The sequence below is a fragment of the Rhinatrema bivittatum genome, chromosome 5, assembly GCF_901001135.1.
Source record: "Rhinatrema bivittatum chromosome 5, aRhiBiv1.1, whole genome shotgun sequence".
Taxonomy (NCBI): Eukaryota; Metazoa; Chordata; class Amphibia; order Gymnophiona; family Rhinatrematidae; genus Rhinatrema; species Rhinatrema bivittatum.
The window spans coordinates 2,382,018-2,405,143 of NC_042619.1; the positions used below are offsets into that span (position 1 = coordinate 2,382,018).

The following is a 23,126-nucleotide window of genomic DNA, read 5'->3' on the forward strand; positions in this document are numbered from 1 at the left end:
TTGTTGGTCCTGTTTTCACATAATCTTCCATCCTGCTGTGAAAAACGCCAGAGCAGATGCCTTGTCCCACTCATTCGATTCTGCTGACACTACCAAAGAACTACACTTCATTTTGGAGCTGGCCAAGGTTCTTGCCAATATTTCCTTCTCCATTTCAGTTGGCAAGACAATGGTACCCACATACCTCAGAGAGAACTTTCTCCAGTGGGGCCATGACTCCAAATTGGGTGGACATCAGGACATCTGAAAGACAATAGAGCTGATCTCCCTTCAGTACTAGTGGCCCTGGATGATCCAAGACATCTGGGAATATGTGGACTCATGCCCTAATTATGCCTGCAACAAGCTATCTCATCAATGCCCTTGGAGTCTTCTTCAACCTCTGCCAATCCCGAAAAAACCTTGGACTCACGTGTCCACCAACTTCATTACTTTCTCCCATTAGAGGTCTGTACAGTAATTTGGATAGTTGTGGATTGCTTCTCAAAGATGGCACATTTCATCCCCTTGCCTTCTGTGCCCTCAGCAGCCGACTTTGTACATCACTTTTTCAAGGAAATCTTCTGGTTGCATGGCTTACCAGAACACATAGTGAGCAACTGTGGAGTTCAGTTCATTTTGAGGTTTTGGAGGTTTGTGCTAAGTTCTCTTGACTTATTTATTTATTTTTATTTATTTATTTAAAGGCTTTTATATACCGATGTTCATGTACTAGTACATATCGCGTCAGTTTACAGAAAACAAAGTTGGAAATTACATCGAACATGTGGGTACAAATAACAACTTTGTATAGATTATAACTTTGTATAGATTAGAACTTTGTATAGATTATAGATAAAGCATGGAACTTGTCTTACATCTATTACAGGTAATAAACAATTAAAGATAATTATAGTTAACCAAAAAAACTAAGATTTACATCAGACTTAGTGAGCATGAGAGGAACAGATAGCACATCTAACAAGGCGAATTGTGAGAAAAATTATAAAGTTATAGCATCAAACATCTCGCGTATTGGACATGAAATGAGTGAATCTAACCCTGCATCAAGGCCCTGGGAGAAAGCTAGTATGAAGTGGTTAAGGGTGGGAGAGAGTGGTCTGATCAAGTTGAGGTGATGGGGTTATTGAAACCTTTAAGTGAAGGCATTTGAGAAAAGCCAAGTTTTAAGCTTCTTTTTGAACATTCGACTACAAGTTTCTAGACGAAGGTCCGTGGGGAGGGCATTCCAGTGAGTGGGACCAGCAGTCGAGAAAGCACGTTTCTTAAGCAGTGACTTAGCTGGAGGTGCGTAGAGGGTGCCTAAGTAGCTGGTTCTGATTGGTCTGGATGATGCATGACGAAGTGGGCAGTTTAGATCTAGCAAAGTTTGGGAGTGAATGGTCTTGTGGGTTATGGTTAGAACTTTGAACAAGATTCTAGATTTGGGAGGTGAGGAGAGAGAGGAGAGAGAGAGGCTCAAGTGTGGGAAGCTGCCCGAGTCCAGTTTGCCTGTTCGAAGCAATTTGAGAAAGAAAAGAACTTTTCCTGGGCTCGGAGAGGGGAGGCCCGGATCGAGTGGGCGGACCCGGAGTGACAGCATCAGCAGGAGCCCTGGGACAGCATAAAATAAGGGCCCTGCCACATTTTGAACTGAGGAGAGGAGAGAAAGAGGCTCAAGTGTGGGAAGCTGCCCAAGTCCAGTTTTGCCTGTTCGAGGCAATTTGAGAAAGAAAAGAACTTTTCCTGGGCTCGGAGAGGGGAGGCCCGGATCGAGTGGGCGGACCCGGAGTGACATCATCAGCAGGATCCCCGGGACAGCATAAAATAAGGGCCCTGCGGCGCACAGCTGCCGGCGCGCAGCCGAAGCCGCGTGCCAAAGGGGCGCGCCCCTAGGTAAGAAAATTATGGGCAAGAAAAGAAAAAGTAAAAATTATACCTCCTCTCCAACAGTTCCTTTGTCTAGAAAAATTGGACCGATGGACTCACACATAGTACATATGTCAGAGTCCACCGATAGGGGGAATACGGAGGGGAATTCCATTCTGGAAGTAACCCTCAGCCCTAGGTCCACACAACCACCTCTACAGCCAGTATTGGAAGGTATACAGATAGCTGACGTGGTAGTAGGACCTTCTGGGAGTAATATCCCCAAGTTTAAATGAAATGTGGGTACTCCAGAGGAGGATACACGTTTCCAAATAACATCATTGGGTAGCGAGGCTGCTGCTAGTAGAATTAAAGTCCAGTTACCATCATTAATTCCTGATGTTGGAAATTGAGAAGAGGAGTATAATGAAGAGCCTGAAAATGTAACGTTATTAGATGTTTGGAAATTATCTGTAAAAATAGATAAGAAAATGTCTAGATCCATATCTAATATGCATGCCTTCTCTGTAGAAACAAGAGCAAAATTTGAGGAATTAGATAATAGGACTAATTTCCTTTTCTCTGAAAAAAGAGAAAGACTTGTTCTTTACAAAATATTTTCAAAATAAGGATTATAATTTCTGTGGACAAAAGATACAAGTCTTTCCAGATGTTTCCCAAGCCACACAAGCTCGAAGGAAACAATTTTTGTCTATGAAGAAGCAGGCCCTGGATATAGGGGCCAGCTTCTTCTTACAATTTCCTTGCAAATGTCAAATAATGTTTCAAAATAATAAATTTGTTTTTCTGGATCCAGCATACTTGGAACGTTTTCTCAGGGATAAATCTTAAATTGGTTGTAAGGGAAAAGGTTGTAAAAGAAAGAAAGACGCATTGTGAGCAATATTTTTCTTCACTTCCTAGACGTGGACTGTAACTATTGAAAAATTATGTAAAGGAATAACTCTTTAGATATTACTTGTATTCCTGTTATATATCATTTTCTTTTGTTAATGTTTTAATTCAATAAATATTAAATTTAAAAAAAAAAATTCTAGATTTGATAGGGAGCCAATGTAGGTTTTTTAGGATAGGTGTGATGTGTTCTCCTCTACTAAAATGGCGTGGGCCATCCAGTGTTCCTACCATGTGACAGGGGCCGGCCAATGGCACGGATATCCTGTCACATGGTAAGGGCAAAGGGCCATCGGCACCATTTTGATTAGTGGCAGCCTACAGCCCGGGAGCGGGAGATCGCTCCCAGGACCCCCACTGGACCACCAGGTACCTGTAAAAAGTTTTTTTGGGGGGTCGGGAGGGTGGGGGAAGCTAAGGGATTAGTTTTAAAGGGTTGGGGTGGGTTTAGGGGTTATTTTTGTGTGCCGTTTTTCCCGCCCTCCCCCAAAACGATAAGAGAACCCCCACGAACAATATCGTGGGGTTTTCCTATCATTTTTGGGGAGCCCCCGATTTCTCATGATTTTGAAAATATCGACGATATTTTCAATCGTCCGAAGCCCGATTCACATCCCTAGTATCCTATATCAGGACAGAGCCTACCCTGCAGCCCTTCAGTATTTGCCTGTCTCCAGCAGATGCGACAGCTCACCCTGAGGTTCCCTGTTAGCTTGCCCTTGTTATGAATCCTCCTGTAGCTGTGCTACAGGAGGCTTCTCACCTCTTTCCTGGAGGCCGCTCCGAAGCCGGGGTCTCGCCTACGAACTATCCAGGATTTGCTCCAGGGCCTGGGAGGCCTTCGATGTCCTTGGGGCCTGCCTGAGGCTTGCTTGAGTCTGCATGGATTTCCTGGTTTGGGCCACGCCCTTCTCCCTAGAGGCCGGCCCGCAGCACTTCTCCTCAGTTATAGGGCCAGCTAGGTGTGGCCCATCCAAACTCCTCCCAGGGAGTTGCCTGTCTTCAGCCCTATAAAAGGACTTCAACTTCCACTCAGCTTTGCCTTCGCATGTTCCTGCTCTTGCTTGGTGTTCCAGTATTCCAAGGGATCCCTCTTCGTTTCGTCTCTGCTGTTCCTGATCCTGGTCTCTGATGTCCTGATGTTCCTGACGTCCTCCGTCTCTGCCCTCCTGATGTTCCTGACGTTCTCCGTCTCTGCCCTCCTGATGTTCCAGAGGGCCTGACGTCCTCGATGGCTAGAGGGCCTTATGTACCTGATTTTCCTGATGTCTGTTCCTGCAATGTTCCAGCTTCCTGAGTCCTCCAGATGGCCACCCTGAGGGTAAATCCCTTCCATCGGTTCCTGTTTCCGGTCACTGGAGCCTCTGCCAGTTGGATTCCTTTCCTGAGCCTGACGTCCTCCATCTCTGCCCTCCTGATGTTCCAGAAGGCCTGACGTCCTCGATGGCTAGAGGTCCTTATGTACCTGATCTTCCTGATGTTTGTTCCTGCAATGTTCCTTTATTCTTCAGGAATTGGGGATCGATGCTCCCCCGGAAGATACAGTGATAGCCCCAATGCCGGCAAACGCGGACCCGGTCCTGGCAGGACTTAGGGCGCTTCCGCACATGATTCCCTTCCATCCCATGCATAAATTACTTCTCTTATGGGAATGTGAAGCTCCTGAGGCAGGTCTCCGGGTCAGGAGAGCTATGAATAAGCTCTACCCGCTCCCAGAAGATTGCCTGGACATGCTGAATATTCCCAAAGTGGATTCTTCTGTCTCTGCGGTCACCAAGCATACCACGATCCCAGTCGTGGGTGCTACAGCGTTGAAGGATGTTCAGGACCGCAAGCTCAAGTTTTTTCATAAGCGGCTCTTCGAGGACTTAGCTTTAGGGGTCCGGGTGACAATCTGCAGCAGTCTCATGCAGCGGGCAAGCCTTAGGTGGGTTCAGCAATTACTCAGTACCCAGGACCTCCCGTCTGCAGAGGCAGAGCAGGTGGAACGCTTAGAAGGCACCATTGCATATGGCGCGGATGCCCTGTATGACTTGCTTCGTGTACAGGCCAAGGCAATGGTTTCTGCAGTTTCGGCCAGACGTCTCCTCTGGCTGTGCAACTGGTCCGTGGACTCTTCCTCCAAGGCTCAGCTGGGCACACTTCCTTTTAAGAGCAAGTGGCTTTTTGGAGAGAACCTGGAGCAGCTTATTAAATTCTTGGGTGAAAACAAGGTCCATAAGCTGCCGAAGGACCGTCCTAAACAGTCCAAGTCTTTATTCCCGATGCGTACCCGCTTCCGGGGACAATGCCGGTACAACAACAGGACACGCAGTTCCTATCCCAGAGGAGGCACCTCCAGGTCACAGTCATGGTCTCATTCCTTTCAGGGCCGCCGTGCCTTCCGAGATGGTAGTCAGCAACACCCAGCCACCAAGTCCGCTCCCCAATGAGATCCGGCCAGTCCATTCCTTCGCTCGAAACTTAGGTGGGCGTCTTTCTCTGTTTTGCGAGGAATGGGCCAAAATCACATCTGATCAGTGGGTCCTCGAAGTGATAGAAAGCAGCTACACATTAGAATTTACCTGGGACCTATCGGATCTTCATCTCATCTCTCCTTGCGGTCGACTAAAGAGGCCTGCAGTTTGTCAAACCCTAGCCAGGCTCCAGGAACTCGGGGCGATAATCCCAGTACCAGTACAGGAACAAGGCGCCGGCCAGTATTCCATTTACTTCGTCATGCCCAAGAAGGGCAATGCCTTCCGTCCAATCCTGGACTTCAAGCGAGTCAACCGGGCTCTCAGGGTACCCCATTTCTGAATGGAGACCCTGAGGGCGGTGATAGCGACAGTGCGTCCAGGCGAATATCTGACCTCTCTCGACTTGACAGAGGCTTACCTTCACATACCGATTCGACGAGAACATCAGATGTATCTCCGCTTCAGCATCCTGGACCAACACTTCCAGTTCCGGGCTGTACCCTTCGGCCTTGCCACCGCTCCCCGCTCTTTTACCAAAATCATGGTGGTAGTTGCGGCTGCACTCAGACGAGAAGGCATCCTAGTCCACCCTTATCTGGATGACTGGCTCGTGCGGGCCAAGTCATCAACTCTTTGCAGTCGAGCAGTCGACAGGGTCCTTGCTCTCCTCACTTCGTTCGGCTGGATAATGAACTTCCCCAAGAGCAACCTCCAGCCCTCCCAGGTCCTGGAATTTCTGGGGGCTCGTTTCGATACTCGGGTCGGAAAAGTATTTCTCCCAGATGCGAGGGTGCTCAAGCTCATCGATCAAGTGAGCAACTTTATTTCCCTGCCGCTTCCCACAGCGTGGGATTACCTGAAGGTTCTGGGGACCATGGCCTCCACTATCGACCTGGTCCCCTGGGCTTTTGCGCATATGCATCCATTACAGAAAGCGTTATTATCCCGCTGGCAGCCAGTGTCCGAGCAGTTCCAGGAGAACCTACCTCTCTCCAACTCTACCATTGCAGACATACAATGGTGGCTGTCGCTGGCACACCTCCTGAAGGGGATGCCCCTACTGACTCCCTTGTGGGTCATAGTCACCACGGACGCCGGTCTCTCCAGGTGGGGAGCGGTCTGTCAATTTCAAACAGCACAAGGACACTGGTCCCCAGTCTAGTCCCGTTGGCACATCAATCGGCTGGAAGCCAATGCGGTGCACCTGGCTCTCAAGGTTTTTCTCCTGCTAATCCGCCGCAAAGCGGTCTACGTTCTTTCGGACAATTCCACCACTGTGGCCTATATCAATCGACAGGGGGGTACCCGAAGTCGTCCGGTGGCGCTAGAAGCCAGCAAGCTCTTCGCTTAGGTGGAGAGACACTTGGATCGTCCAGCTGCCTCCCACATAGCGGGCAAGGAGAATGTTCAAGCCGACTTCCTCAGCTGGCAATGCCTCGATCCCGGTGAGTGGGAATTGTCCGATGAGGCGATGGATCTGATTGTTCGCAGGAGGGGTCTCCCTCACCTGGATCTAATGGCAACTTTGGCCAATGCCAAGGCTCCCAGATTCTTCAGCCGCTGGAGGGAGCATTGCTCGGAGGGAGTGGATGCTCTGGCCCTCCCTTGGCCTCCCGACATTCTCCTCTATGTGTTTACGACTTGGCTACTGGTGGGAAAAATTCTCAGGAGGATAGAGCTTCACCGGGAACCGGTCATTCTCGTGCTCCCGAGTGGCCTCGCAGGCCGTGGTTTGTGGATCTGGTAAATCTGGCGACAGACAGTTCTCTTCACCTCGGGCATCTCCCCCGTCTTCTTCGGCAGGGTCCCGTATATTTTGACCATGCGGATCGCTTCTGTCTAGCGGCATGGCATTTGAACGGTGAAGATTGAGGTGAAAGGGGTATAAAGAAGAGGATATCTCCACTCTGCTTCTGGCCCGTAAGCAGTCTACGACCACGTCTGGAAAATGTTTGAGAATGCCTGTGCGGAATCGGGTGTCTCGGCTTGTTCTCCTTCGGTTTCTATGATTCTCACTTTCCTTCAGCGGGGTCTCTCCCAGGGGCTTTCCGTCAGCTCGTTGCGCATCCAGGTTTCCGCCCTCGGTTCCCTCCTGGGCACCATCGAAGGTCATGTGGTGGCTTCTCACCCAGATGTCGTTCGTTTCCTCCGGGGCGCTAAGCACCTGAAGCCACCTGTCTGGGCCACTTGTCCTTCGTGGAATCTAAATTTGGTCCTTCGGGCTCTTTGTGCAGCTCCTTTCGAACCTCTCCATCAGGCTACTCTCAAGGACTTGACGCTCAAGACTGTCTTCCTGGTGGCCATTTGCTCCGCCAGGAGGGTGTCAGAGCTTCAAGCTCTGTCCTGTAGAGAGCCTTTTCTGCAGTTCTCGGATTCAGGCATCTCTCTCAAGACCGTACCTTCTTTCTTGCCGAAGGTTGTTTCCTGTTTTCATATCAATCAGTTGGTGGAACTCCCCGCGTTTTCTCCTGCGGATATTGCAGGGACAGGGGGCAGTGACCTTCACCGACTGGATGTTAAACGCGTCTTGCTGCGTTACCTTCAGGTTACCAATGACCTCCGGGTCTCGGATCATCTTTTTGTTCTCTGGAGTGGTCCAAATAGGGGCAACCAAGCTTCTAAGACTACGATCGCTCGGTGGTTGAAGGAGGCGATTGCTTCAGCTTATACCTGCAAGGGCCAGGCGGTTCCTGAGGGCTTGAAAACTCATTCCTTGCGTTCTCAGGCCATGTCTTGGGCGGAGAGTCAAATCGGTCTCTCCGCAGGAGATATGCAGGGCAGCTACGTGGAAATCCCTGCATACCTTTGCTCGTCATTACTGCCTTGACATACAGGCACCAGTGTTTGGTTCCTTCAGTCGGCAGGTACTTCAAGCGGGACTGTCTCGGTCCCACCCTTTGTAGGGAAGCTTTGGTACATCCCATGGTCTGGACTGATCCGGGTAAGTACAGGGAAAGGAAAATTAGTTCTTAGTTGTTAATTTTCATTCCTGTAGTACCACGGATCATTCCAGTTTTTTGTGTCTCTGCATGGCTCTCTTGGATTCTCGTTACAGGCACCGGAAGCATCTTTTACGATGAGTTGGGGTAGTCATGCAAGAGCGATTAGTCACAGAGTTCATTCAATTGTTCTACTGTTTGATTGTTTTAACAACTTTAATGGTTATCCTGTTACTTGCTTGATCTTATGCTTTGTACTGCTTTGACAATGGTTATACTGAAGGGCTGCAGTGTAGGCTCTGTCCTGATATAGGATACCCTTTCAGTTTTGCTCTGTCTCCATCTGCTGGACAGGAGGCTCAACCCATGGTCTGGACTGATCCGTGGTACTACAGGAACGAAAATTAACAGGTAAGAACTAATTTTCCTTTATGCGTGCTGCCCATGGCAGACCCACGGCGTGGCCCTCTCACCTTCTCACACGGACTCCAACTCCTGGTTCCTCTTCACTGGTGGCGGTGGGCCACCAGCTCCGATCTTGGGTTGCCTCCGGTGCCTCCAGCTCTGCCATGGTCCCCAGTGTTGCCAGCCAAGATGTCCTTGCTCGTCGGGTCTCTCCACGTGGCCCGCAGAGAGATGCCACCATCGGCGCCGTCCCCCTCCCTAGGCGCACGCACGCGCATCGCTAGTTCTTTTAAAGGGCCCGTGGCGGGACCTGGCCATGGCCCTGGATGCTGACATCAAACTCTTCAGCGTATATAAGCTCAGACCTTGCTCCATAGTGTTGCCTTTCCAACAGGTCTCCTCGTACTCGTTGCTGATAGAGAATCCGTGCTCCTGATTCCTGTGGTTCCCGGTTCCTGTCTTCCTCGTTCCTGCCTCGTCTATGTGTTGGACTGACTACTTTGAGACTTTTCTTTCGAAACAGACAGTCTCTATTCTATGGTCAAAAGATCTGGGTTTACCCTGATCTTACAAATTCTACCCAATCTCGCAGAAAGAAATTTCTCTCTATGCGTCCAGATGCTCTTCAAATAGGGGCCAAATTTGTTCTTCAAAATCCATGCAAGTGCTGTATTATGTATCAAAATGTGAATTATACCTTTTAGAGCGTTTTTGGAAACACACTCCTCATGGCTGTAAGGAGGTTTGCCATTGAGAGATTTTGTTGTGAACCTTGCTCAGCTTCCTATAATTGCCTCAGTGATGTATTGTAAAAAATGCTCCAATTTCTGAGTCCCTCCCTTTTCTTTTATTATTTTTCAGTGCAAGTTTTTGAATACTGGTATTGTATTTGTTAATTTCTTTATATGTAAAGATTACTGTGCACTGATATTTCTCAGCAAGAGTTTCTTCTTGCTCAAAATTTAAAATGCTGAAAAAAAATGCCAGCTATTCTCTTTGCAGTGCCTTCACAACAGGTCCCCTGCGTTCCAGGAGCACCAGGTGCTTCAGCCTTCCTGCGTCTATTCCTGCATGTTTATTTGCTGGTCCTAGTTTGTCTCTTCGCAGTGCCTTCACAACAGGTCCCCTGCGTTCCAGGAGCACCAGGTGCTTCAGCCTTCCTGCGTCTATTCCTGCATGTTCCTTGCTGGTCCTAGTTTGTCTCTTCGCAGTGCCTTCACAACAGGTCCCCTGCGTTCCAGGAGGACCAGGTGCTTCAGCCTTCCTGCGTCTATTCCTGCATGTTCCTTGCTGGTCCTAGTTTGTCTCTTCGCAGTGCCTTCACAACAGGTCCCCTGCGTTCCAGGAGCACCAGGTGCTTCAGCCTTCCTGCGTCTATTCCTGCATGTTCCTTGCTGGTCCTAGTTTGTCTCTTCGCAGTGCCTTCACAACAGGTCCCCCTGCGTTCCAGGAGCACCAGGTGCTTCAGCCTTCCTGCGTCTATTCCTGCATGTTCCTTGCTGGTCCTAGTTTGTCTCTTCGCAGTGCCTTCACAACAGGTCCCCTGCGTTCCAGGAGCACCAGGTGCTTCAGCCTTCCTACGTCTATTCCTGCATGTTCCTTGCTGGTCCTAGTTTGTCTCTTCGCAGTGCCTTCACAACAGGTCCCCTGCGTTCCAGGAGCACCAGGTGCTTCAGCCTTCCTTCGTTTATTCCTGCATGTTCCTTGCTGGTCCTAGTTTGTCTCTTCGCAGTGCCTTCACAACAGGTCCCCTGCGTTCCAGGAGCACCAGGTGCTTCAGCCTTCCTGCGTCTATTCCTGCATGTTTATTTGCTGGTCCTAGTTTGTCTCTTCGCAGTGCCTTCACAACAGGTCCCCTGCGTTCCAGGAGGACCAGGTGCTTCAGCCTTCCTTCGTTTATTCCTGCATGTTCCTTGCTGGTCCTAGTTTGTCTCTTCGCAGTGCCTTCACAACAGGTCCCCTGCGTTCCAGGAGCACCAGGTGCTTCAGCCTTCCTGCGTCTATTCCTGCATGTTCCTGGCTGGTCCTAGTTTGTCTCTTCGCAGTGCCTTCACAACAGGTCCCCTGCGTTCCAGGAGCACCAGGTGCTTCAGCCTTCCTGCGTCTATTCCTGCATGTTCCTGGCTCGTCCTAGTTTGTCTCTGTGTTATCTTGCTCCTGGTTCCATCTCCTGTCTCCCCATATCCTGCCTGTTTCCTGCCTTCCTCCTTGTCTGTGTCCTCTGTATTCTCCCTCTGGCTTGACCTCGGACCAGACCTGAACTTTGTCTTGCCTTCTGCCTGCTTTGACCTCAGATTGGACCTGGACTTCGCCTGACCTGCTGCCTGTCTTGACATCAGATTGGACCTCAGCTTCACTTGCTCTCAGCCTGCTCTGCACTTGGGCATGTATGTCTTAAAATACATCAACCACTTGTATGTATGCACCTAATTTTAAGAGATAACCGAAGCACAGCTAATGGATGTGTGTCTTCCATAGGACCTTGTCGGCTTTTACGTGCGTATGTCAGCGAATTTTAAAACATGCTTGCATGAGGCACAATCCCACTTTTCCCATTCGTCCCCCAGTTTGTCCAGTTAATATTGAGGTCTTTCAGGGCCCCCTGGTTCTTCATCCTGCAGGCTGCCCAGTTGACCCTGGTGCTTCACCCTGTTCTTTAAGCCCTAAAACTTGAGATCTACAGGCTTGCTCCTCATCAGAAGCAGCAGTACAGCTATGCAGATACCTAGTGTACGAGTGCTGCAATTTTCAGTTTTAAAATTCGGAGTTAAGTGTCCCATCCCAGAACGCCTCTACCCCATCCATGGCCTGCCCCTTTTCCACCTCTTTAGTTCATACATGCAAACTTTGCAGGTTTTTAAAATCTGCATCTCTCGCTCATGGCCCACATACACGAGCAATGCTTTTAATATCTACCTCTTAAAGAACAGGCACTACTTATGACTGCATGATAGCAGCATGGGATTTATTTACTGCTTGGGATTTTGCCAGGTACTTGTGACCTGGATTGGGCATTATTGATCTGACTTAGTATGGCAAATTTTTATGTTCCTAAGCTCTGGAATTCATTGCTGGAGGATGTGGTAAAGGCAGCTAGTGTAGTTGGGTTAAAAAAAGATTTTGACATGTTTTTGGAGGAGACGTCCATAAAACTGTTGTTAATCAGATAGATTTGGGAAAAGCCACTAATTATCCCCTGCCAAATACTTGTGACCTGGATTGGCCACTGTTGAAAAAAGGATACTGGACATGATGGACCTTTGATCTGTCCCAGTAAGGCAGTTCTTATGTTCTTATGTTATGTTATGTTCATATGCTTTAGGAAGAACACAGTGGTTCTGGACCACCCAGCTTCTCCAAGGTATACCCCTACCTAGGCACTGTACCCACTGTCTGTCCCCAGCACAGCTAGCCATGACAATCACCAGAAATAAGTCTACAATTTCATGTTTGAGTTCTTTCAGAACTCTGAGGTGAATACCATCCAGTCCTGGTGATTTGTTATTCTGTAGTCTGTCAGCGACTTCACCCTCCATTCCCGCAGGTGCAAAACATAGAATGTGAGCCCTCTGGGGTCAGGGAAATACTTACAGTACCTGAATGTAATCTGCTTTGAAGTGGCTGAAAAGTAGAGTAGAAATCTAAATAAATAAATTTAGTATATTTTCCAGTTTCACACTGATTTTGTTCCAGTGTGATTCCAGTATGGGTTTGATTGACTCCAACATCCTCCTCAGTAAAGGCAGAGGCTAGAAATTCATTTAGTTTTTCTGGTATTTGCTTGTGCTCCCTGAGCACCCCTTTTAACCCTCAGTCATCGAGCTGTCCAAGTGACTCCCTCACAGGGTTTTTGCTTTGAAAACCTTTTTATTTCCTGTCGTGTAGCCAGATGGACTCAGAACAAGTGGGTATAGTGTGCTCGTGCTAGCAGTTGGAGACGGATCTGACGTCAGCACGGGTACATATACCCCCACAGGAAGTGAAGCAACTCAGTAATTTCCGTCTCCAAAGCAGTTTGGAGAGCCTGCACGCTCGCTGAGCGTGTTTCCAATCTACTTTCTATTTTCTACTTTCTACTTACTAAATTTCTACAGGAACATCGAGCCCCGCACTCCTGCGGTGATACCATTCGGTCCCTCCCCCAGTTGAGTTTCCCGGGGTGATTTCCGCGATCCCTCTGAGGTTTTGGCCTCGGTCCGTTGGCCGAATCGCGGCAGGGAGCCAGCCCCCGAGCGAGGCTTGGGCGGGCTAAGAGGCGCCTAGGTCCCGGCGTGGACTTGGGAGGCAGCGGGTGCATTCCTCAAGCGCGGCGGTGACGGTATTTCCCCTCTCCCCCCGCAGCCGGAGACCGCCCGGGTTTCAGCCGGGAAGCGCCGAGGATCAGGTAAGGCGTACATCTCTTACTTTTGGTCTCCGAGGTACGAGGATCGGCGGCGTTGCCTGTATCCGGCACGCCGCGGAGGTCGCCATTTTGTCAGCCTTGTTAAGGTATTGAGCGCCCATGATAGGCGCCTGTATCGTATTGAGCTCATATTTGGAGCATATGTTGTCTACCATTTAGCGTATATTACTGACCGCATATTATTGAGTATATATATTGTATAGAGCGTATATTGCTGACCGCATATTATTGAGCGCATATTGTATTAAGCGTATATAGCTGCCACATATTATTGAGCGCATATTGTATTACACGTCTATAGCTGTCGCATATTATTGAGCGCATATTGTATTGAGCGCATATTGTATTAAGCGTATATAGCTGCTGCATATTGTATTGAGCGCATAGGGGTAGATTTTAAAAGAAGCGCGATCAGCCTACTTTTGCTTGCGCATCAGACTCAAGCAAAAGTACGCTGGATTTTAGTAGATACGCGCGGAGCCGCGCGTATCCACTAAAATCCTGGATCGGCGCACGCAAGGCTATCGATTTTGTATAGCCTGCGCGCGCCGAGCCGCGCTGCCTCCCCCCGTTCCCTCCAAGGCCGCTCCGAAATCGGAGCGGCCTCGGAGGGAACTTTCCTTTGCCCTCCCCTCACCTTACCCTCCCTTCCCCTACCTAACCCACCCACCCGGCCCTGTCTACACCCCCCCCTTACCTTTGTCGGGGGATTTACGCCTCCCGGAGGGAGACGTAAATCCCCGCGCGCCAGCGGGCCTGCTGCGCGCCGGGCCGCAACCTGGGGGCGGGTACGGAGGGCGCGGCCACGCCCCCGGGCCATAGCCACGCCCCGTACCCGCCCCCAAAACGCTGCCGACACGCCCCCGCAACGCCGCGCGCTCCGGCCCCGCCCCCCCGACACGCCCCCCTCCGAGAACCCCGGGACGTACGCGAGTCCCGGGGCTCTGCGCGCGCCGGGAGGCCTATGTAAAATAGGCTTCCCGGCGCGCAGGGCCCTGCTCGCGTAAATCCGCCCGGTTTTGGGCGGATTTACGCGAGCAGGGCTCTGAAAATCCGCCCCATATTGTATTGAGCGCATATAGCTGCCGCATATTATTGAGCGCCTATTGTATTGAGCGCATATTGCTGCCGCATATTATTGAGCGCCTATTGTATTGAGCGCATATTGCTGCCGCTTATTCTTGAGCGCATATTTTTCAGCGATGGAACATTCAGACGCCCCGGCGTCTCTGGCGGCGGCGCCTCCTGATTCCGGCGTGAAAGCCCTCGGCCTCTGCTCAGCATGCCAGCTTAGGGCCACGCACAGCGAGGAGCCAGACTCCCTTTGTGCCCAATGTGAGGAGGCAGTGGGAGCCTCGGGCCAGGACCAGTCTCAACCGAGGTTTGTTGACAGTTCCCCAGGGGCCACCCCGGATCTCGCGGGTAGTCTCAAACAACCTGGGATACCGGGGGACCTGGTTCCCCGTAGACTTGAGACCACCTCCATTTCCTGGGTGGATCTCTTTAAGGGGATCCATGCCTTTGTACAGATGCAATCAGCTTCCAGTCCAGGCCCTGCTGTTGCTGCTGCTCCTGTGGCTGCTCCAGCGGATCCTGCCCCTGGACCTTCGCACCCTTCTCATGGGCAAGCGCACCCGCCTCCGGGCAGTCCGGTTCAGGCGGACCCTGATGTCTCGGAGACCGAATCAGAACCCTCCGAGGAGGGGGAACTTCCCTCGGGGATTGAGCCATATCGAACCATGAGGCGGTTCTTCCCCAAGGAAGATCTCTCCGACCTAGTATCTCAGTGCCTGGCGGAGTTGGATATTTCAGGCCCCAGCACTATGGTTCCATCTACACAGAACCCTCTGCTGGAAGGTCTTCGTCCTACAGCCTGCCATTTTCCCTTCTTGCAAGCCACACAGCAACTAACAGATCTGGAATGGGCTGCACCTGCGGCCTCATTCAAAGGGGGTCGGGGCCTGATAGGCATGTACCCCCTGGATCCGGCAATCAAGGAGATGCTGGCTTGCCCTCAGGTGGACGCCTTGGTTAGCGCGGTGGTCAAGCGCACTACCATTCCAGTTCATGGGGGGGCGGCCCTCAAGGAACCTCACGACCGGCAACTGGACGCCATCCTGAAACAGACATTTGAGGTAGCAGCTCTGTCTTTGCGAATCGCAACCTGCTGCACAGTGGTGACGCGTTCCTGTTTATCACAGGTCAGGAACAATGCTCCGGCAGCAGACATGGAGTCCGCTCTCTCGTTCCTCACGGATGCTGCATCCGACCTAGTCCGTACAACAGCCAAGGGGATCTCATCTTCTGTGGCTGCCAGGAGGCAGCTCTGGATACGGAATTGGTCAGCCGATGCTCCTTCGAAGACACGCCTCACCAGAATGCCATTTAGGGGTTCTTTCCTGTTCGGCAGCAACCTAGATAAACTGGCCAGCACATGGGGGGCCTCTCCAATACCTCGACTGCCGGAAGACAGGTTCAGAAAGAACCAGCGCACCTTTCCAAGGCCGTCCAGAGGCAGAAGCTCCCAACGCTTCATTCCCTATAGGGGTCGCTACCAGGCACCTCGTCCTCAGTCCTTTCGGCCCAAACAGCAGAAGAGGGGAGCCGGCTCGGGTTCAGGGCCCGGCCGCGCCTCCCAATGAGAATCAGCCGATCCATCCGGGGGATGGAGCTATAGGGGGCAGGTTTGTGGAGTCTCCCTGTCCAAGTCACAAGAAGGCAGCATTAGAAGTTACCCTGGCGAGGCTCCTGTCCTTGAAAGCCATAATCCCAGTACCTGCATGGGAAATGGATTCTGGTCATTATTCCATTTATTTCATGGTGCCCAAGAAAGGGGGCACCTTCCGGCCCGTACTGGATCTCAAGTCAGTCAACCGATACTTAAGGGTCCTGAGGTTTCGCATGGAAACTCTGCGCTCAGTCAAGACCACAGTACAGCCAGGAGAATTCCTCACGGCCTTAGATTTGTCAGAAGCATACCTGCATATCCCGATCCACCCGGATCATCAGCGCTATCTACGCTTCAAGGTTCTGGGACGCAACTTCCAATTCCGGGCTTTGCCCTTCGGGCTAGCCGCGGACCTTCACCAAGGTGATCGTAGTGGTAGCAGCGGCGCTCAGACGGGAAGGAATCCTGGTCCATCCCTACCTAGACGATTGGCTGATCAGGGCGAAATCACGAGAGGAGAGCCATTGGGCAACCAACAGAGTGATCACCCTTCTGGAAAGCCTGGGTTGGGTAGTCAACCTAAACAAGAGTTGCCTACAGCCTTCCCAATCACTGGAATACCTGGGAGTCCAGTTCGACACTCAGGCAGACAAAGTCAGTTTCACCACCAAGAGAAGGTTAAAACTGCAGACGCGTCTCCGGTCCTTGATGGCGGCCAGCTGGCCCATAGCTTGGGATTATCTGCAGGTTCTCGGCCTTATGGCATCCACCCTGGAAGTGGTACCCTGGGCAAGGGCCCATATGAGACCTCTACAAAACTCCCTGCTCTCTCGCTGGAGTCCCCGCTTCCGGAACTACTCCAGGCATCTACCTCTACCAGCCAGAGTGCAGACCCAGTTACTGTGGTGGTTGCAGCCCAACCACACGAGCAGGGGGTCGAAGATGTCCTCCCCCACGTGGATTCTGCTCACCACAGATGCCAGTCTGAGCGGCTGGGGAGCACACTGCGAAGAACTCACCGCCCAAGGGCGGTGGAACAGAGAAGAAGCGGGGTGGAACATCAATCGCCTCGAGGCACGGGCAGTCCGGTTAGCCTGCCTGCAATTTGCTCACAGACTGCGGAATTGGGCAGTCAGAGTGATGTCCGACAAAGCCACCACGGTGGCATACATCAACCGTCAGGGCGGAACCAGAAGCCGACAGGTGTCCCTAGAGATAGCCCCGTGATGGCTTGGGCAGAGGCGAATCTTCAGGACATCTCCGCCGTCCACATTGCCGGAAGGGACAACATCACGGCAGACTTCCTCAGCAGAGAAAGCCTAAATCCGGGGGAATGGCAGCTGTCGCCCACAGCCTTCCAGATGATTGTGGATCACTGGGGGATTCCGAACATGGACTTATTAGCGGACAGGTTCAATGCTCAAGTACCCAGATACTTCAGCCGCAAGCGAGATCCGTTCTCTCACGGGATCAACGCCCTGATTCAGCCGTGGCCTCCAGGGGCCCTGCTATATGCCTTTCCTCCCTGGCCCCTGCTGGGCACCCTTATCCACAAGATTCAGAAGCACCGGGGCCTAGTTCTTCTAGTGGCACCAGATTGGCCAAGAAGACCCTGGTACGCGGACATGAGAAGACTACTGGCAGGGGAGCCCCTTCCCCTGCCTCCGCTCAGGGACCTGCTACGTCAAGGTCCCATCCTTCACGAGGATCCAGCTCAATTCTCTCTTACGGTCTGGCCATTGAGAGGGCTAGACTGAAGAAAAGAGGTTACTCGGAGCCAGTAATAGATACACTCCTCCGAGCTCGCAAGTTTTCCACATCCCTCACCTATGTCAGGATCTGGAGAGTATTCGAAGACTGGTGCGACACTCACGGCACCAATCCGACTACAATCCCTATTGTTTGGATTTCCAGCAGGATGGACTTCAGAAGGGTCTCTCCCTCAGCTCCATCAAGGTTCAGGTGGCTGCGCTGTCTTGCTATGGTCCCAGGAGGGATGGCAAGACCATTGCCACGCACCCAGATGTTTATCACTTCCTGAAAGGAGTCAAGCACATTCGCCCGCCACTGAAGTGGCCAGTACCTTTGTGGAACCTCAACATAGTTTTGGATTTCCTCGCGGGATCCACCTTCAGACCCCTCCGGGGCCTATCTCTCCATTCTCTAACTTTGAAGATGGTGTTCTTGCTGGCTGTGTGTTCAGCACGTCGCATCTCGGAGCTACAAGCACTGTCCTGCCGTGATCCTTTTCTCAGAATCACTCCTGAGGCTATCCATCTTCGCACGGTTCCATCCTTCTTGCCCAAGGTAGTCTCACAATTTCACCTCAACCAGACCATATCCTTGCCAACCACGGCAGGTCTGAAGAAATCAGAAGAAGGGCGTCTGCTACGCCATCTCGACATTGGCAGATTGCTGCCCAGATATCTGGAAATGACAGAAACAGTACGAAAGACTGACCATCTGTTCGTCCTGCACAACGGGAAGAAACAAGGAGAAGCGGCCTCTCTGCCCACCATCGCCCGCTGGATTAAAGAAGTCATCAGAGCGGCCTACGTAGAGGCCGGAAAGTCACCGCCTCTACAAGTCAAGGCTCATTCTACCAGAGCCCAAGCAGCATTTTGGGCAGAATCTAGGATGCTGTCGCCTGCAGAAATATGTAAAGCGGCGACGTGGTCCTCCCTCCATACCTTCTCCAGGTTCTACCGTCTGGATGTGCAGGCCAGGGAGGACACAGCATTTGCGAGGGCAGTCTTACACATTCCTCAGGCAGCCTCCCGCCCAGTCTTGGAGTAAAGCTTTTGTACATCCCACTTGTTCTGAGTCCATCTGGCTACACGACAGGAAATGGTGAGATTACTTACCTGATAATCTCCTTTTCCTTAGTGTAGACAGATGGACTCAGCATCCCGCCCAGCTGCCTGTATACATTGGTTTCACCGATTCAAGGTAAGCCTTATCACTTCTTACATGAGTGCGTCCACTCTACCAGGTGTCAACGCCTTCCGGTTGGGAATGCTGGCGGTCTCCAGCTACTATCAATCGGTCAGGGGAATCCTGTTTCACTAATTATTGATCGTCAGTACACATATATCCATAACAGCTTTTGCAAGGAAGATTACTGAGTGGCTTCACTTCCTGTGGGGGTATATATACCCGTGCTGACGTCAGATCCGTCTCCAACTGCTAGCACGAGCACACTATACCCACTTGTTCTGAGTCCATCTGTCTACACTAAGAAAAACGAGATTATCAGGTAAGTATTCTCACCAGTTATTTATTTATTTATTTATTTATTAAATTTTATATACGGAAGTTCCTGTATGAAATACAAATCACTCCGGTTTTTATTACTTGTTTTATCTTTGACAGGCTTTTCCCTGTTTTCCTCATTTGGGTCTGGTTTCCAGTGTTTTGGCTTTCATTGTCTCTCCCACCTAATTTTTGTCTCCCTTACGTGGATTCTCCTCTGATTCAGGGATCGTTTCAAGTCATTTACTTAGGCAGTACTTGAAGCAGTTCAATTTAGTTAATTTTTGTTGTGGAGCTCTGAATTCTCATCTGATTTTTGTTCTGCATCTTTAAGTCTCTCCCCTAATTCCAAATGATCATTTCTCCTTTCTGCGATCACAATAGAAAATCACTTTTACTCAGATGTTACGAGAGAGACACAAACCCGTCACCGAAGTTTCAAATTCTTGCTATGCAGGCTACATTTCTTGTAAATGTAAAATTTATTGCAAATTAATGCATATTTTTAAAATATTTAGCTCATATTTACCATTAGAAGGTCAAGGCGAGTGTCAGAGTATTTCCAGGGGCCAGTGGTACATTTAGGATCTGAGAAGGCAGGCTGGGCAGATGGAAGTTCAGCCCAGGCTGGTAGGATTAGGAATCCTGCTAGAGAGGCATGGAGCAGGACTGCGGCCTGGCTGCAGAGTACAAGCACTTAAGCAGTGTATGAACTCAGGAACAGACTGAATATGGCGCAGTGAGGCTTTCCAAGGGCTTGTCTTAACTCCCTGGCACCTAGAGGGTAAATATCCTCTGACCCATGGCTTCTGCCTAACAGAAGTTCAATGCTATGTGTTGCTTGACAGCAAGTTATATTTGCCAAAAGCCAGAAAGCTGCTCCGCTGCACAGGGAGAGGATTGGTCAGCAGAAAAAGGGAGGTGATATTGTCCCTGTATAGGTCCCTGGTGAGACCTCACTGGGAATACTGAGTACAATTCTGGAGACCCCACCTTCAAAAGGATATAAACAGGATGGAGTCGCTCCAGAGGGGGAGGCTGCTAACATGGTCACTGGTCTTCTTTCTAAAGCATATGGGGACAGACTTAAAGATCTAAACATAAACACCCTGGAGGAAAGGGGAGAAAGGGAAGATAGGACAGAGACATTTAAATATCTGAAAGGTTTCTATGCACAGGGGATGAGCCTTTTTCATTGAAAGGAGACTCTAGAATGAGGGGTCATGAGATGAGGGTGAAAGGGGGCAGACTCAGGAGTAATCTGAGGAAATATTTCTTTACAGAGAGGGTGCTGGATGCATGGAACAGCCTCCCAGTGAAGAAAGCATTGTGCAAACACAGTGAGGGTAATATTTAGTTACTGGCCAGATTGCAAAGTTAGCCGAATGAACGTATCCGGCTAAGTCTGGAGGGATAGTTAATGGTGCAGGCACACTAGGATAAGTTATCTTGCTAACTCCGAATATCCTAGGAACACCCCCAGAATGCCCCAACATAATCTGCTTTATTTTTTAGTCAGATAAGTAGGGGAAATATTGAAAAGTCAGCATTTGTCTGACTAAATGGCACTAAATATTGAGTCCATTGTTTTTCATCTGTGCCAGGATGCTCCAGGTTGTGCCAGTTCCCTCGGATGCTTTTTCTCTCCTATATACCCCTGAATACTCTGCTTCTCTTCCTCCCCTTCCTAACCCACATGCTGTCACTCTTCCCAAGTCTCCTCTCTCTGGAGGAGAAGTCCAATAACGGCTATTAATCAAGTTTACTTAGGGAATAGCCACTGCTATTAATTGCATCAGTAGCATGGGATCTTCTTAGTGTTTGGGTACTTGCCAGGTTCTTATGGCCTGGTTTTGGCCTCTGTTGGAAACAGGATGCTGGGCTTGATGGACCCTTGGTCTGACCCAGCATGGTAATTTCCTATGTTCTTATGTTCCATGTGCTGGGATGCTCTGTGGCCCCTCTTATCGTTGGACACTTTCTTTTATGTGTTTCAGGATCTGGTATTTTTCAACAAGAATCAGATTACAGACGAGATGTACAATGCTCTGAGTGAGACCACAGCGAGAAGTGACTTTAACCCTGTTTTGATCCAGACTGCCAGCAGCGCAGCAGCATCGCTCTGCAGGTGGATCCATGCTGTGCAGCGGTACTGTGGCAAGTTCCAGAGGATGAGCTGGAGTCTGCAGCAGCAACAGGACTACGAAGCCCAGGTGCAGGCAGCTCAGAACCAGCTGGGGGAGACGCGTCTTCAAGTGGAGGAGCAGAAGCTGGTTCTAAAAGGATGGTTGAGACACCTGGAGGATAACCAGGAGAAGGAGAAGAAGCTGGAAGAGGAGCACAGCCAGACCATAGGAAAGCAGGAAGAAGCCGAGGTTTTGGAAGAAACCATGGCACTCTATGTCGCTGCTTGGACAGCAGCCTTAGAGGTAATGTGTCTAGACTTAGAGGGGCAGATTTTTAAAAAGTACGCGAGCACGGCGCAAACAAGAGTACACCGGATTTTAAAAGATACGCGCGGGATCGGCACGTGCAAGGCTGTGCAAAATCGGCAGCCTGTGCGCACCGAGCCGCGCAGCCTGCCTCTGTTCCCTCCAAGGCCGCTCCGAAATTGGAGCGGCCTCGGAGGGAACTTTCTTTCCGGCGCTCCCCACCTTCCCTTTCCTTCCCCTAACTAACCTGCCCCCCCCCCCCCCCGGCCCTAACTAATTCCCCCCCTACCTTTATTTTAAAAGTTGTGCCTGCCCAAGGCAGGCGTAACTTGCGCAGGACGGCTGCTGGTGTGCCATGTTCCGGTCTGGGGGCTGGTCTGGAGGCCGCGGCCCCGCCCCCCGGAACACCCCCCGATGACACGCCGGCCGCAACCCCCCCGACTCCCCCCCCCCCCCCGGGACTTACTCGCATCCTGGGGATTGCGCACGCCGCCGAACCTATGCACATAGGCTCGGCGCGCGCAGGGGGTGGAAGGGGCAGCTTTTCGGGGGTTATGCCCCAGAGAGTTTGCATAGGGAGAAAACGTAACACTTGTAATTTTGGTAAGGTGAAGATTTCTGTACTGTTATTGCTTCTTAGTGGCAGCATTGAATGATTACATGAACCATCTGGCTGCTGCACTCCCACCACTGTACACAGAGAGGATGTAGTTCACCAAGAGCTTATTCGAATGCTGCTATCTGTTATTTCTTGCAGAGTAATAGGAGGCTGTATATGGGCCAACTCACCCTTAGTCTCATCCCGCATGCCTACGTGAACTGTTGGAAACGGATTATATAGATGATAACTAAACCTAATTCCTGCCTCAGTGGCTGCAAACTCAATATGGGTCTGTGGATATCTGGTTTATCACTTTAGAGATGTTTTGCTTCATCAGCCTGATTGCCCATTTCAAGGCTTACGTAGCCCCCTCATCCAGTAGTTAGCCTGGAAGGCAAGGGTCACACTGGGTCCCAGAGCTAAATGCACTCGGGTCCATAGCCCCAGGGGGTCAGATCCTTTCAGAGCAGGAGAAAGCTCCTTCAAGGCCCAAGGCATGGGGTGATTCTCTTTCCTGGGGAGTTCCTCCTTAAGTATATGTAGAAGGATAAGGAGCAAACATAAAAAAACATCAAAGCAGCAAGTTGAGGTTCTCCCGACCTGATACCCACCTCCCCACCACATTTCTCTAAACCCCCTTCCCCCCGCTTACCTAGAAACCTGGTCCCTAAGTACAAACTAACATTTAAAATGATGACAGTCGATCGCTGCCAGCCCAGGTCTCCCCACTCCCTCCCCATTAAAGAGCTAAAGAAACGTTAATACTACCCTTTCTGCTTCCCCCCCCCCCCAAACATCCATTCACCCCCCTCCCAGCCAGAAATCCTCCCACCCACCCTTGACCTGTTTGTCAAGGTTGAGATTTAACTCCTTATCTGCAAGCTGGCTTTAAATAAGTGGTCTGGTACTTTTAATTAAATCTTGTCTTCACTTTGTTTTCTGTAATTCTGAGTGTGTGTATGACCTTGAAGTGCCCAGCTTCTGCTTAAGATGAAGGGAGGGATAGTGTGGACTGTAACAGAGGAGGTGTGACAGCACAAAAGGTTCTCCTTGATGCTTACAGCATTGTACATGCATAGACGCGGTGCTGTGTTTCTCCCAGGACAGCAGGATGGTAGTCCTCACATATGGGTGACATCATCAGATGGAGCCCTGTCACGGAACACATTGAGCATGCCCAGCATGCCACTAACCCTGCAGCCAGC

General features: G+C 50.6%; 1 protein-coding gene across 1 annotated transcript in view; it reads left to right on the plus strand.

Moving 5' to 3' along the window:
* DNHD1 (dynein heavy chain domain 1) overlaps positions 1 to 23,126 on the plus strand; it is a 792,986-nt gene that overhangs the window by 602,336 nt on the left and 167,524 nt on the right. The window contains exon 32 of the mRNA XM_029601740.1: positions 20,886 to 21,317. Coding sequence (XP_029457600.1) covers positions 20,886 to 21,317 — 432 coding nt within the window. The remainder of the gene's footprint in view (positions 1 to 20,885; positions 21,318 to 23,126) is intronic.